General features: G+C 46.6%; 1 protein-coding gene across 13 annotated transcripts in view; it reads right to left on the minus strand.

Annotated features, from left to right (window-relative positions):
- Septin11 (septin 11) overlaps positions 1-10889 on the minus strand; it is a 147064-nt gene extending 136175 nt beyond the window's left edge. For 12 of the 13 annotated variants that reach the window (XR_015636583.1, XR_015636580.1, XR_015636579.1 and 9 more), the window contains exon 1: positions 10719-10889. Coding sequence is in view for 8 of the 13 variants with exons in the window: in XM_087582875.1 (XP_087439001.1) it covers positions 10719-10745 (27 nt within the window). In the remaining 5 variants the exon portion in view is untranslated. 13 annotated transcript variants of the gene reach the window in all.
- Positions 10890-14593: the final 3704 nt, after the last annotated feature.

Here is a 14593-nt window from a genome sequence, read left to right on the forward strand (position 1 = left end):
GAGGCCAAGGTACTAGTCTCAGGCTGCTGGAGCACACCCAGGTCAAAGCACACATCACAGAGATAGGGAGGAGATGTTAATTACCGTTGGGGAGAAAAGGATGATGCCAAGTTGAATCTGCCTGCTTCGTGACCTTTCTAAGAATCTCTCCAGGATTTCAGAAACAGCCTCTGGCCGAGTACAGAGACCATATGAGGAGTTATCCTAAAAACTCTTGGGCAAAGAAACTAAACAGAGCCTCAATATCGCTCAATACTAAGACCTGCCCCACAGCCCGGAATTCACGGCTGGTACTGTACACCTGGCTTAAAAGATCATGACGAGTGAGGTCACCGCCTTAGGGGGGGAGCCCACGACTGTCGTTTCGCTCAATGGACAGTGTCAAACTGCCTTCCAAATGTTTGTTCCTACCCCACAGATGAGTGCTGCTCTCAGCCTAGGTCAGGTCTGCGCACAGTGAGCAAAGGTTAATACAGAGACTCAGGGTTCTTCAAAGTGCTAAGAATAAGTATTTACTGAGAGCTCAGCCCAGAACAAGACATCTCTAGAGCCCACTCCAAATCCTGGAGAAGCTCAAAGATGGGGTGGAAAGAACATACGTGTTGGAAGATGAAGAGAAATTCTGAAAAGCGTCTTCTAAACATGACACGGCTGCTGCATTCATGAGCTCACACACCACAGAGAGAAAACCCATGATCGGATCCTTAGGTTGTATTTTACTCAAAGAGCTGCCAACCTGGTTGTCTTTGGTCTCATCGCTAGCCAGCAAATTAGAGAGAGAGGAAAACAAAGGCTCTCGATCATTCTAAACTGCACCAACTAAAAAAATGTGATTTGGGGCTGGAGAGATGACTCACTGACAGCTCTTCCAGGGGCCCTGAGTTCAATTCCTAGCAACCACATGGTGGCTCACAACCATCTGTAATGGGAGTTGACACCCTCTTCTGGAAGAGAGTGACAATGTACTCATATACATTAAATATATACATACATACATATATAACATACATACATAACATACATACATGTGATTTCCCTGTAAATATGTAAATCCAGTTCTCAATGAACATTATCCATTCAGGAGCAAGCAAGTTCCATTCCAAAGATCTACACATAAAAATTACAGAGAAGTTCTGGTATGCACTCATTTCTTTTCAGAATCTCATTCTTACAAGTTTGATGTCTGTCCTTCATGAAATAATGTTAAAAATCTAGTAAACGGTTAATTGCCTGAGCATCAATTTAACAACCCAAGTAGCTCGATGGTATAAAATATTCAGATTCCTGTACTGTATGGGGTTGAAAAGCACCCGAAGCAAGAAATAATGTGATTTTACCCAGGTTTCCTTAAAAGATAAGGACTTGAGGCAAAGTTCTACATGATGCAGCTTTGTGTGACAGGGTGAGACTGGAGGGAGAAGCTGGGACAGTGCCTGGGAAGCCAATGGCCCCTACAGCCTGAGATCATTATGGGACCCTCAGGAGACAGGTATCCTGTATCTCAGAATTGCCCAACTTACTGACCCAAGGGAAAGTCTCGAACCAAGCACCTTCCATGCCCTCAGTCATGGATTCCCTTTGGAATGGCAATTCCTTGCACATCAGACATGCACACAGGTCAGAAAAGCTAAGCCTGGGGTCATCGGCACAACTGTGAGTCCACACCTACCTGAGGTTCACAGAGCAGCAGACAAAGGTAAGCTGTACGGAAGCAGGGTCCCCACGTGTTCAATGCAAGTCTCAGACCACACACTTGGAGCAGGGGGTTGCACTTCTTCAGCCAATGTTTATTGGAAAGGCAGGTACACAACAGAGGCCCTTTTCTTAAGGTTGGCAGACAAAGAATGCATGACCATGCCCAAGACTTGGTCCATCACACAGCCCTTGTAATATGGGTTTGCTTTATACTGGTCCTATCAATATTTGATAAACCATTGTTACTTATTTACAGATTTACTTATTGATTTGTGTGTGTGATTTTGGGGGGAGACAGTCTCATTCTGTAGCTCAGGCTAGCCTCTAACTCCCAATTATTCCCCTGCCTCATTCTATAGGTGCATACTATAGGTACACCATCATGCCCAACTATTAACCAGTATCTCCAAAGAGATAAAGGAATCTAAGAGTATGTACAAACATTATGACATATATAAGTCGGAACATATATAAATGTTGCAGTTCTATACATTTATATATATTTGCATATATGTGTGGTATGTGTGCGTGACATATATAAATGTTGCGGTCAGCCACTATTGTGGGAATTCAAAGAAAGAAATTGCCCAAAGCCCCTAAACAACCTGAGGTTTACAATGAAGGTTCACGGTAAACAGAAATGACAGAACAGAAATCGAAGGTGTGTTAAGTAAAAGATGAGGGGCCAAACACTTCTAGGGCTCAGTTCCCACTACAGTGATGGGTGACCATCTACACTTGAACCCAGCCTTCAGCCCAAATCTGTTACTAGTTTAGCAGTCACTTGCCCCTCCCCCCACCAACTACGTTTCACTGTAGACCTCCAGGTTATCATTGGTAGGCATGGCTGAGTGAGCAAAACCATTTAATCTGTAACTCTTTGGGCAAAGACTGTTACTAATCTACAAAGGAAATAAGTAACCCCCTAAGGTCAAGAGTTGGCAAATTCAGCAGGAGCATCCTGGTTTCTTCCCCAAACTACTTAGAGAGGCTAGCTCTTGGCAGGGGGCAGAGGGAAGGGAAGGAAGCGACATCTGCATTTAGGACAGACTGGCTGGGAAATGTCTGCTTTGGAAACTTCCCAAGGGAAATAATTCCGTCAAGCAGCTGGAAATCCTAATGGCCTCCCAGACATTTCCCATAAAGTCCTAAGCTGGGGCTGCCAGCAAGGAGTACAGAAGGTCGTGCAGAAGGTCACCACATCACTTGGCTATGGTGCGGCTGGAAGCTCACCCTGACAGAGCAACGGGCATGCTCAAACTCCACTTTCAGTTCACTCAGGCAGCTCCTCTTCCCTTAGCTCTCCTTACTACTTTGTCTTCACCCCACCATGACCAGCCGCAATCAGAACAGGCCTAAGAGAGCGAGGAAAATCACTACTGACCAATCATTTTTAAAAAAAGGCCCTGAATTTCAATTCAAGATTCTTGAATGAAAAATGAACTTTTGCTGAGTAAATCAATCTCTTCTCCCTCTGGTCTTCCCTCTTTCCCCTCCCCCTCCCTCTCCCTTCCCCCTCTCCCTTTACACACCTAATAACAAGGACCCTTGGCTTCATAGAAGATTTAGAAGATTCAGTGTGTAGGACAGAATGGTCAAATGTCATTTGTCATTCAAAATAGTAGCTGCCTCCCCCTGGAGGATGGCTCTCAAGCTGGGCCAAGTGACTCACAGGGCTACTCTTTCCCTGAAGATTATCCATTCTTATTCTGATGAGTTTTTGGAAGATTCGCTAGCCAGTGAAATTCATGGGAAAGAGATCATCAGAACAGCTCAGGATCCTGCGTGTCTTTCTCCTCTGCCACCAGAGAAAAAAGCCTGGGCTGGGTGCTGGAACCAATGTAAAACAGACCAGTCCTCGAAGACAGAGTGGATAAACCCTTGAAGGAGAAGTAATTCCTTGCCGTGTAAGCCATCATACCTGAGTCGGTAGGCCTGCGTGCATGTTGATCTTGAAAGCTTCGGTTCCTCTTGGGACTTAAATGTTAAAATATGACCCCTAGGTTCACACATTTGAACACCTGGTCTCAGGGTTAGAGAAATGGCCGCAACAGGGTGGTCTATAACGCCTCAAACCTTGAGCAAACAGAAATCCCCCTGCCTCAAATAACTAACTGCCTGTCCACAGCAAAAGCAACAGCCAATACCACCACTCTAAAGCTTTGCCCACCGATGGGCTGACTCAAGCTAGGTAGGTGATAGCTCGACCTACCTTCTGGTGCTCATTGCTTCTCCCTTGGATATCATACACACACAGAGGCATGGTTGTCAGAACAGAGATTCCAATAGAAAACCTAAAAATCAAGATGCCCCCTAGCACAGTAATGCATGCGTGTAATGCCAGCGTGCAGGCAAACGCATAAGGATCATGAATTTTGAGAACACACTTGGCCACTTAGCAGGTACGTTGCTAGTTCAAGGCCAGTGTGACACATATGGTAGGAGCCATTTCGGAAAAAAAAAAAAAAAAAAAAAAAATCAAGATCCTAAACAAGTTCCTCATTGCACAAAGATCCCCACCCCACCCCCCGCCCCCATGGCTCCTTTTTTTCCTGAGTTTTAAAACCAGGTCAGAATAAACTCAGTGGACACTCTTAATGAGATTCACATGTGTATATGACAAAAAAAATTACACACACAAATGAGACAAATGAACGGGTCCTAAAACTTAGGGAGAGTCAGGTGTTTGGTACATAGTCCTATTCTCATAGGACCCAATGGGCTCTGCAGTCCTTCTTCTGACAATCCTAATTGCTAGCTAAAGCTCCCAGTCCTCGTGTGTCTCCTCCAAGGACTTTGTGAAAGGGGTCTCCTCTCCTATCTCTCCGCAGAAATTAACCCTGGAGAATTAACAGTCTGCAGATTTTCAGCATCTTCCCTCAGCCAAGACTCAGAAATAGGTTGGGAGCAAGGCATGAAGAGGAGATACAGTATTTAGAGAGTAGCAGCAGTGAAGACATGTCTACATAAAATGTCTGCAGGAGAGAGGCAGAGGAAGAGGAGAGAGGAGGAAGCCGAGTGAGCGGAGATGGCCGGTGAGCACCTGGCCAGGAGAAACACAGCTGGCCAGTTACAATGTTGCTATCTACAGGATCCTCCCAGGAAAACGCAAACCACTCTAGACCTTCCCGAGAAAGTGAATCCAACAGAGACACAATGCATTTCAAAGCATGTTTTCTAGAAGCTTGAAGAACTGCAATAGAGAATCCAAATGGAGGACCTCTGATGATATTATTGGCCAACTGAAGAAAGCTGTGAGTCTTCAGCCTCAACGGGCGGGGGCGGGAGGGGGGAAGTGGGGAGGAAGAGGGAGAGGGAGAATACTTCATTTGAGTCCTATGCTGGGGGCTACTACTTGGTCAGTCACGTTTCTTTTAACCTTGCTTTCACAGTTTACTATGCTGTTGACTAAACAATAGTCATTTTTCCTCATTTTGAAGTAATGTCCCCTTAGGATGGTCACATATAGCATAACAATAATTATAACTGATACAACGATGCAAAAAAAAAAAAATCTGCACGATTTGTACTTCCTGCCTCACGTTTTCCTGCCTCACGTCAGTCCACTCTCTCCACAAACCCTGAAGGCTAACAGCTGCACGACACTGGATTTCTTCAAGAGGACCTCTCACTCCCAAAGCTTTTTGCACACACTGTTCCTCCGGCTTAGAACACTTGTGCACGGCCACCTTGTACTTTCTTTCCTCTGTCAGTCAGACTCTCAGGAAAGCAATGCCACTGGCTCCAGCAACCCTAACAGGCTCGATTCAACCGCCTGGACCAATACCTCAACTAAAGAGCCAAATCATGGTGAGAAGCAGGCACTACACGTGAGGACTCACAGTCACAGACTTGCACACGGAGAGCAAGTGAGTCACACGTGGTAAAATAACGTTTTACAGAGAGGAAGGGCTGTTTCCCATTTCCAAGAAAATTACAAATTCTTCCCCAAGTGATGCTACTTATCAAAGGAAATAAAGTAAATTTCATAGTAGTTTATTTCCGGTTCACAGCAGAAAAAAAAAAAAACAATTTTTGTTTGGTTGTCCTTTGTTTTGAACAGAAGTCCTACTGGTAGGGTCCAAAGTTACCCTCTTGGAGGATGACTCCTTCCAGTATCTCCAGCCTGTTCCCTCTCTGGACACATCACAGCCCATCCCACAGCGGTCCCGGTTCCTCGGGTGGACGGTGTCTGCACCGCTAACTTCCTGTGTGAGCGGACTTGAGCACCGTGCTCTCGGTCGCTGACACTGACACTAAAAACAAGCCTGGGTTTGCCTTTAGCCACATCGGGGAACACACTCCTGGTTTCTGACTCAGTGGATGCAGATTGTATTTCTGGTCACCCAGCAAATTCTTTTTGGAATCCTGCCTGTGTCACCTCCACCCTTGTATGGTTTTTTTATGTTCAACAGAAGCTGCACTGATGGGCTGCCAGCAGGGTCAGGCGAGGTGTTGTTTAGTTGGAAGAGAGTCTTCTGTCGATCTACATTTAAAAGAGGTGGGGGAGGGTACCAGTTATATTATAAAGGAGGTCCCCTTGGGGAAAAAGAAGAGAAGCTTTAGATTCACTGAGTCTTAAATAGCGGTTCAACTTTACTGATCCCAACGTCCACAGGGGTAGCCGAGGCCACAAAAGACAAGTCCCAGCAAAAGGTTAAAACCCGAAACCAGCCTCCTCCTTCTCAACCAAATCAAGATCACATAAAAAAAAAGAACAAAACTGAAGCTCCCTCCAGAGTGGCATCTTTAATGGGTGGAATCCCTTAGTGCTCTAGCAACCAATCAAAGCCAGCCCTCCAAACTGTGACAGCGTGGAATGCCACCATCGCAACAGAGACACGCAGTGGCCCAGGCCCAACGCTAGGCCAGAGTCAAGGCGTTCCCATGGTCAGGTGGGGCCAGCCAGGCAGTTTGGTTTCTAATTAGCAGTTAAAGCAAAAAGGGTCATGCTTGCCGAAGTAAACCTCTAGAGGCTGACGGAGGTAGTGACCTGACCACCAGCACCTGTCACCTGACAGTGGCGGGGTGTGTTCCGTTCCCTAACGGATTTCTTGAGTCTGACTTCCACAACAGTACAGGCGCGTTAGTAAAGGCCATTTAAAATCCTTTTAGAGGAAATTATCTGGTTTTCAAACAGTTTTTAAAGACGCGTCACTGCGCTTTACCCTGTTCTACTGGTTCTTAACCGAGACTCTGCTCCTCAACGTGTATATAGTTCATAGCACTAACAAAATAGTTATTTTTTTTTTTATAGAATGCACCCCAGCCACAGAGTTCAAACACTGCTGTGATGGCTCAGCCCTGAGCTTTTTCAGCTCCGTTAACCTTTCACCAGACATACCAATCCAGATTCCTCCGTCTACTCAAATCACAGAAATGTCAATTTAGGACAGAAGAAAACGGTATTTGGTGTCACTAACTCCTTACACACAACCCCCATCCCTCCAAGACTTTAGTAAAAAACTGTTGAAGTGATTCAGGAAAAAAAAAAAAAAAAAAAAAAAAGCTGAGTCCCAACCACAGGCTTCCTTTCTCCCTAGTTTAAAAATCCCATAGGAGTCTGTTCACCATAATACATGAGGATTTTGAACCTTTTAAAAAATGAATGAATACGTAAGTAAACGGCGACTGCAGGTCAGAAGGGAGTTTATTGTCCACAGCTGATCGGGACTGAAACAGGCACACAGTAGGTCCTCCACACAAGTACTGATAAGTAGGCAGACGATCGATAGTGGTGCTAAGTGGACAGAAGAGTAACTTGGGTTCCCATTTCTTTTAGTTCACTAGATGAAAGGGCAATGAAATAAACCTCTTGAAGGACATCACAGGCCATTGACACCACTGGAAAAGTTGAAACAGACCCCTCGTTAGGGAAAAAAAAAATGTAAGAAATGCTTCCGCACTGAGGAAGTAACGAAACTGTAACATTCCGAAAGTTCTAGAACATAAATACCATGCCCTAGAAGAGAGTGTGCATCTCACCTGTAAAGCCTGATTCCCAAGTAATTACCACACATTGCTAGGAATAAACAGCTGCTTGCGATATGGATGCAAAAATACTAACCCATCCAATATGGAGGAGACATGTCCATAGGAGGGCACTCTTGCTAAACTAGGTCCAGGCTGGAAACAGCACCTATGCTCTGGGGCCTTCTCAGAGACAAGGCAGTGGGGACATGGGACAAGCTAGGGATGCAGATTAAATATGGAACAAACGGCACCACATTAAACCGCACCCTTTGCCTGCTCACTAACAATATATCCCTCTACCTAAGAGAGATGTGAATTTAGTCATGAAATTTAAGCATTTGTAACTAAATATATGCATTCCATAATCTAGAAAACACAGCATCTGATAAGCTGGATGTAACTCAGTGGTCTGCTGAGCAAGAAACACATAGCCCTCCCTGGATTCAACCCTCAACACGGTAAAACCACCACAAAAACCCAGACATTTATATACAAGTACTTCTGTTTGTTAAATTTGAATTTTTACTCACTGCAAACATCACCCTACAATGTCTAAAACTGAGAGCATCTTCCTCAGATTACATTCTTTTTTTTTTTCTGGACAGGAACAGTGGTTTGTACAGACAGAAGATTTATGTCTTCTTCCTCAACAACTCTTGTTGTTGTTGTTGTTGTTGTTGTTGTTTCTTAATGACTTCGAAAGAACTAAAGGGAACTCCATTCATGAATAAGTCCACTTCGCAGTGCCTCTTTTCCTTCCCCATCCCCTTCTGGTCTTGTGTCCCAACCACAGAGCATGTAACGGGATTGGAGAGGTAGAAAATGTCAACATTACAGATGCAACACAGACCTCTAGGAGCTGGGCTTGGGAGAATTTTCTGCACTCACTGGAGTTGGACCCACCAAGTTACGAATTCCAGAGAATAGACCGAAACAGTCTGACCATTCTCTGCAGTCTCCTAAAAGCCTTAATTCGACTCTGTAGTCCATTCCTGACCACTCCTACAACTGGGGAACAGGCGTCTTGTTTTCAAGTTTTAAGTAATTCCATCTTAACTCCAGTGACAACAGACTATGCATAAAGAAGCAATCTTCTCTGTATACGCATACTTTCAAAATCTCCCCTATTATCTGAATGAAAGGTCTTGCACAAGAACTGTAGTTTTAAGCTCACATATGGCTGGCAGACACAGAGTTGGAAATGATTACAGCCACACAACTAAATCTCAACCCCACATATTGTTCCTATTTAACTGACATATATGAACTTACTAATTTATTGGAAATGTGGAGCAAATTATTCCTACCACCCCCACCCCAGCCCTTAAGAATGCACTGGCCAATAGGTGTTTCTGAAAACGATACCCCCTACACAGGATACGTGCATTCCCAGACGCTTGCCAATGCTTCTAAAACATACATTGTTATTTTAGTTCTTTGAATCTGTGCCCTGAAAAATAAGGCCAAGAGTTAACCTTGGTTTCCTTACCCTAGTAATAAAGAGATCATCAGCCCAGAGACTATGCAAATTCCCTCAGTAATGACAGCCTCCGACCAATTAACAAGGGCATAATTTGTGTGGTGAAGAGGAAGACAAAATTCTTAAGGATGTATCATTTAACAGAGTTTGGAAGGCCTAAAAAGACTCACAGTAACACTTGATAATGCCCAGTGAACATGTTCTGATTGTAGGGTAAAGTCTTTCAAAGCGCCTCAAACTGCAGCAGAAAAGGCAACTACAGATGTTGCAAAGAGTGACCCCATGAACTTCCTGCTGGGCTAAGACTCCTCAGGGGTGCAGAAGGTGGTGGTGTGTGAAGAGGTGTAAGGGGGTGGGGGAGCCAAGAAACTCAGCATCTGGGGTTTGGCAACTTTCAATATCTAAGATTTTCTCTATAGCTGCAAAATATTAGGCCACCACCTGAAGCTAGCTGTAAAGTTTGAAAAGGAAAATTAAAAAAAAAAAAAAGAAGATGATGAGGTACTAGCCAGGAAAGACCTCCACCGAAGTCGCCCCAAGGGCAGACCAGGCAAAGTGGGCTATGAACGTTGACAAAGAAAACCAGAGAGAAGAGGACTCCGCCTTTCCCACTGGGCTTGGCTCCTTTCAGTAAAAAGGAAAGGCGGGTGCCGCCGCCACCGCCCCTTCCCTCCTTTTCACCCGAGGTTGGGGAGCAGACCCTAAACTACATCCTCAAAGTCCCACTCGCTCTGGCTGGCTCCGGAGTTGGAAACCCGGAGTCTATACCCGCAGATGCACAGCCCGTGGCGCGTACCCCCGCCCAGAGTCCGGAGAGGAGCATCCCCTCCCTGACTTCGGGTGCTGGGGCACTCCTCCAGGCACCCACCCTCCCTTCCTCTTCCCGGAGCCCCGCATTCAGCACTGCCGCCCCCGGCCTGCCAGTCGCAGAGTATTTCAGGACTTCCACCCACCCCCAAAGGGAGCCCTTTGAAAACTTTGTGTGTGTGCCTAGGGCTTTGTCCACATCCTGGGCAGGGCCCGGTCACCCGGGTGGGCGCCTGAGGGTGTCCGGAATTTCACAATGCACCGGGGGGTAAGCCACCACGGAAATCCCACCCCTTTGACCCGCTTCTACAGCCCTGTGACACAGCGCTTCAGCTCCCAATTCTCATGCCCCGATCGCCCCCAGGGCGCGGGAGAACCGCGAGGAAACCCTCCTCAGTCAGCGCCTTCCTCCACTGTCACCAGCTAAGCGTTGTGCGCCGGGAAGAGAGGTTAGCTGGGGAAAGCAGCAGCTCAGGCAAACCCCTTCTAAGGGCGCCTCACGGAAGGGTCCTTTTCCTCCCACATCCCTGAAACAGGGGCGCGCCAAGGCAATCTAATGTTGCATCAGGTAGGCTCTCAGCCTGTGGGCTCCCCAAGCTCCCCTCCGCCCCAGACGCGCGCCCAAATTCATGCACACACCCACAGCCCCATCAGCCACCACCCAGAGCCCCCCTCCTGGTCCCCGCAAGTCTCCACCAGCACGCGCCCCGAAACAGAGCCCACCCGACGCCCTGGGATCAGCGTGCGAGGGCCCACGACTTACACTCGGTCTCCCCACCGCCACGGCCATCGCGACTGTGGCTCTGGCTGCGCCCGGCTGCTCTTCACCGACACTGGCTGCTGCTGGTGCTCCGGCTCCCGCTGGCCTCCCCCGCGCCTCCCTCGCGGCTGCGCCCTGCTCGCGCCCGGCTCCCGCGCGCCTCCAGCCGCATCTGCTCGCCCGCGCCGCCCCGCCCGCTTTATTCCAGCAACATGGCCTCCCGCCTGGACTCAACCATTACCTGCCCCGGAACGGGGGTGCAGAGAGAGACCTGACCCCAGCGGAGCGGAGGAACGCGGCGGGTGAACCATGATCCTGGTGAGCTGATAGGTTGATAATCTGTGAAGTCAGACACTTTCCCTCCTGTGGCTTTCTTCCGCCCCACTAAAGTGTCCTGTGCCCAGACGCTGCCCGACTCTCCCCCTCCTGCAACACGTGCTGGAGTCCGCGTAAAAGCCTAGGCGCGGAGGTCCCAACCCCGAGCTGCCACGCGCTGCGCGGAGCCGGCACCTGGAGCTGCTATGGGGTGGGGCAGGCAGGCTAGGGGACCACAGGGTGCAGAGTCTGCACCTCTGGAAAGTTATCCTGGTGACACTCCCCATCCAGAGGAGTCCGCTTAGAAGGTTCGGTGGGTAACCTACTAGGGCAGAGCGCACCCCACGAGGAAAGAATTGCCGGTCTGCTGGGCCTTCCATCAGAAAGGAGACTAAACAAGCTGCTGGAAACCGTCGCTGTGGTGTGCGACCGGACTGGGAATCGCTTTCTGAGAGAAAGAGGACTGAGGACGTAGTCGTGAACCCACCACCGGCTACTGGAGGCGGGGGCGGCGGGGGGTTAATTAAAAAAGAAAAAAATCCAGTACCCGCTGGAGAATTTAGGCCGTTTGTGAGCTTTCTCCAGAGCTTTTCCCCACCGTGTTACTGGAGAGGTTACTGGTACGGAGAGGTTAGTAGACGTGTCATTGGATCCCCGAGACAGACCGGATGACCCAGGGACCAGAGGCGTGCAAGCTCAACCCTGGCTGAGGGGTGTGGTGCACAGCGAAGGCGCAAAGCGGGTGACAAGTGGGTGCGATTCACGGCACAGGAAACCTGGAGGACTCCTCCACCATCAAGGATTTTTTTTTCCAGCAAATGTTGGAATATTACTGTATCTGAGTGGCAGGTGAAATGGCGGGTCCTTGTGCATGCATCTGACATAGGCTGAACAGTGAGGGATGTCGTGCGCTGTGGGTGTCTACGCATGGTAGGCCCACGATTACATGAGGATAGCTACTTGATTGAGTTGAGGAAACCAGGTGGGTTGAAGCACAGGGAAAGAGGCAAGGGGAGGGCTGTAATATGAACGTGCCCTGGGAGGAACTGGGGCACATGAGAGTCTGACCTGAGACTTCAAACATCCAAGTTTCTGGAGTCCCACTTTTGGCCACGGGATTCAGACGCTCTGCCCAGCCTTTGGCTGAGGGTAAGTGGCTCTGTAGCATTGGTTCACCCATAACTGATCCTGATGCTGGACTGCTCTGATATGGTGAGTGAGGAGCTAGAAGCCACCTAGAGTGAATCCCACCCTTGGCCGTGAAGCTAGAGAGGAGTGTTGAAAGAGGAGGGGCTCTGACGTCAAGCCTGCTCAGACCTGAACAGCACTACCTTATTCCGGTCACTTTCTGTTCTGTAGATAACTTGTCTTTTGAGAATGGGGACTTCATTTACACCATTACACAGTGAGCAAAAACCCTGTTCAGTTTGTAAGATGTCACTCGAATGAGTGCTATGCAGGAGCGCAAGAATTCCTTTCCTCTGTGACTCTAATTCAGTGCTTTCTGGCTCTTTGGTTGGGGGATGGGTATCAGGGCAGGTGCATATGAATGAGGGTTGTGAATAATTTCTTATTCAAGCTTAAAAACTTTCAAGATTAAAAGGGGAGGCTGGCGATATATATAACTTCAGATGACAACAGGCAGGAACTGTGACTTACTTTCACCCCAGCCATTGTTGCAGATGAACTAGGCTGTTAAGAGGTTGTCATAGTAATAATCGATAGACTATGAACTCAAGAGTGCTTCTTTGCCTTTTGGCGTCTAGCCCACACTGTACATGTTGTACAGAACTATCCTCCAGGCCAAACAACGGCCATCTTGGTGCAAATGAGCTGTGGCTGCTGACTCCTTACCTTGCTCAGAGTGTGGAGTGAGGCTCAGGAGCCCCTCACTGGGTATCCAGCCACCTACTACCACATTTCCTGTATACCTCTGCCTTAGCTGCACTTTGTCCCCAGGAAGGGCTACAGTGTAAAAGCTGAGGAGACTAGGAAAGGGGGGAATCCATCTATATGACTATTGGAAAGCCTCCATCCCTGCTGGGTGATGTCAGTTTTAGTGTGGCCTCTAAGAAGAGAGTACTTCCCCTCACTAAGTAACTTCTCATCTGTGATCTAAGAAGCCCAATGAACTCATTGGTTTCCAGAGTGAACATTGGTTGCATGGTGCCTCAGTTTGTTTGTGGACCCTAGGAGGAAGGGTAGATGCTGCTAATGCGTCTCCCAGGGAAAGAATTTGGGCAACATTGCGATACTCAATAAAGTTGAATGATGAATTCATGTTTACATATTCTATAAATGTTGAGTGGAACTAGAGACTAAGGCTATGAACAATCAACTATTGCCATAGGAAGAATTTAGTACCTGATCCTGAGGGCAGTGAAAAAAGCCCAAGGGGTTAGCAAGCATAGAAGTGACTTCAATTTTTCATTTTAGAAAAGATATATAATAAATGTGTAACATTGTTCCTCATGTAAGATCAATGCCCCTTTTTAGTGGGACCCCTGATTATTTGGAGAGATTTTCAAGTGAATGTTGTACCTTGGTAGAAAGTAACTCTCTTATTAAAGGTTCCTGAAGACACAACATCCATCAGACCCTCATTTTATTCCCTTAGTGCCCTCAAGAATACATGAAGTAAAGACAAAACCTTTGCATTCTAGGTTTATTCTTAGTTTTTAGGTAAGTTGTCTAGGTTGTTTCTCTATCTTTCCCCTTTCCTTTAAAAAAAAATCTAATGTAAGAGTGCTTTAACCACACTACAAGAAAGAGATACATTAAAAAAGCACAAAACATAGGATAAGAACAATTATCAAACAGATACAGTGAGAAAAAGATACAGTAAGAAACAGATACAATGAGAAAGATACAAAACAGATACAATGAGAAAGACACAAAACAGATACAAGAAGATAAAGTATGAAACAGGGAGGCTGGGCATGGTGACAGACCTTTAATCCCAGCCTCGTCTATATAGCCAGTTCTAAGACACCCAGGGTTACATAGATCCTGTCCAAAAAAAAAAAAAAAAATAGTAAAGAAAAGGGGGAGAGAGGGGACAGGAAAAGTTAGAAACCGTGATGACATTCCATTTAGAGAGCAAAGCCATAGATCCTGGACTCTGCAAAATTATGTGAAGATGTTCAAAAAATACATTTTTAAATGCATGCAAATTAGAGAAGAAAACTATTCCTATTCAAAAGTGGCATGAACTTTATAAGGAAAATCTTAAGGATATTAAAACTAATAAATGTGCCCAGCAAGATTGTATAGGATACAAGATCCATACTCTTAAAAAAACAATTGTTTTTATACACATTTGCAATGGATAATACAAAAATAAAATTCAGAAGGCAATTTCATTTCTGTTCACAGCAAAATGAATAATGAACTTAGAGAAATGGTTTTAAAGACATGTAAAAATATTTCCAAAAACAAATTCTAATGAAATACTGGGGATTGAACCCAAGGTCTTGCCTATGATTTATCAAGCAAACATCTATAATGAGCTAAATCCTCAGCCCTACCCCACCCCAATTTATGAAAAAATTCATGTGTGTGAA

Source organism: Rattus norvegicus, chromosome 14 (assembly GCF_021556685.1).
Source record: "Rattus norvegicus strain SHRSP/BbbUtx chromosome 14, alternate assembly SHRSP_T2T, whole genome shotgun sequence".
Classification (NCBI taxonomy): domain Eukaryota; kingdom Metazoa; phylum Chordata; class Mammalia; order Rodentia; family Muridae; genus Rattus; species Rattus norvegicus.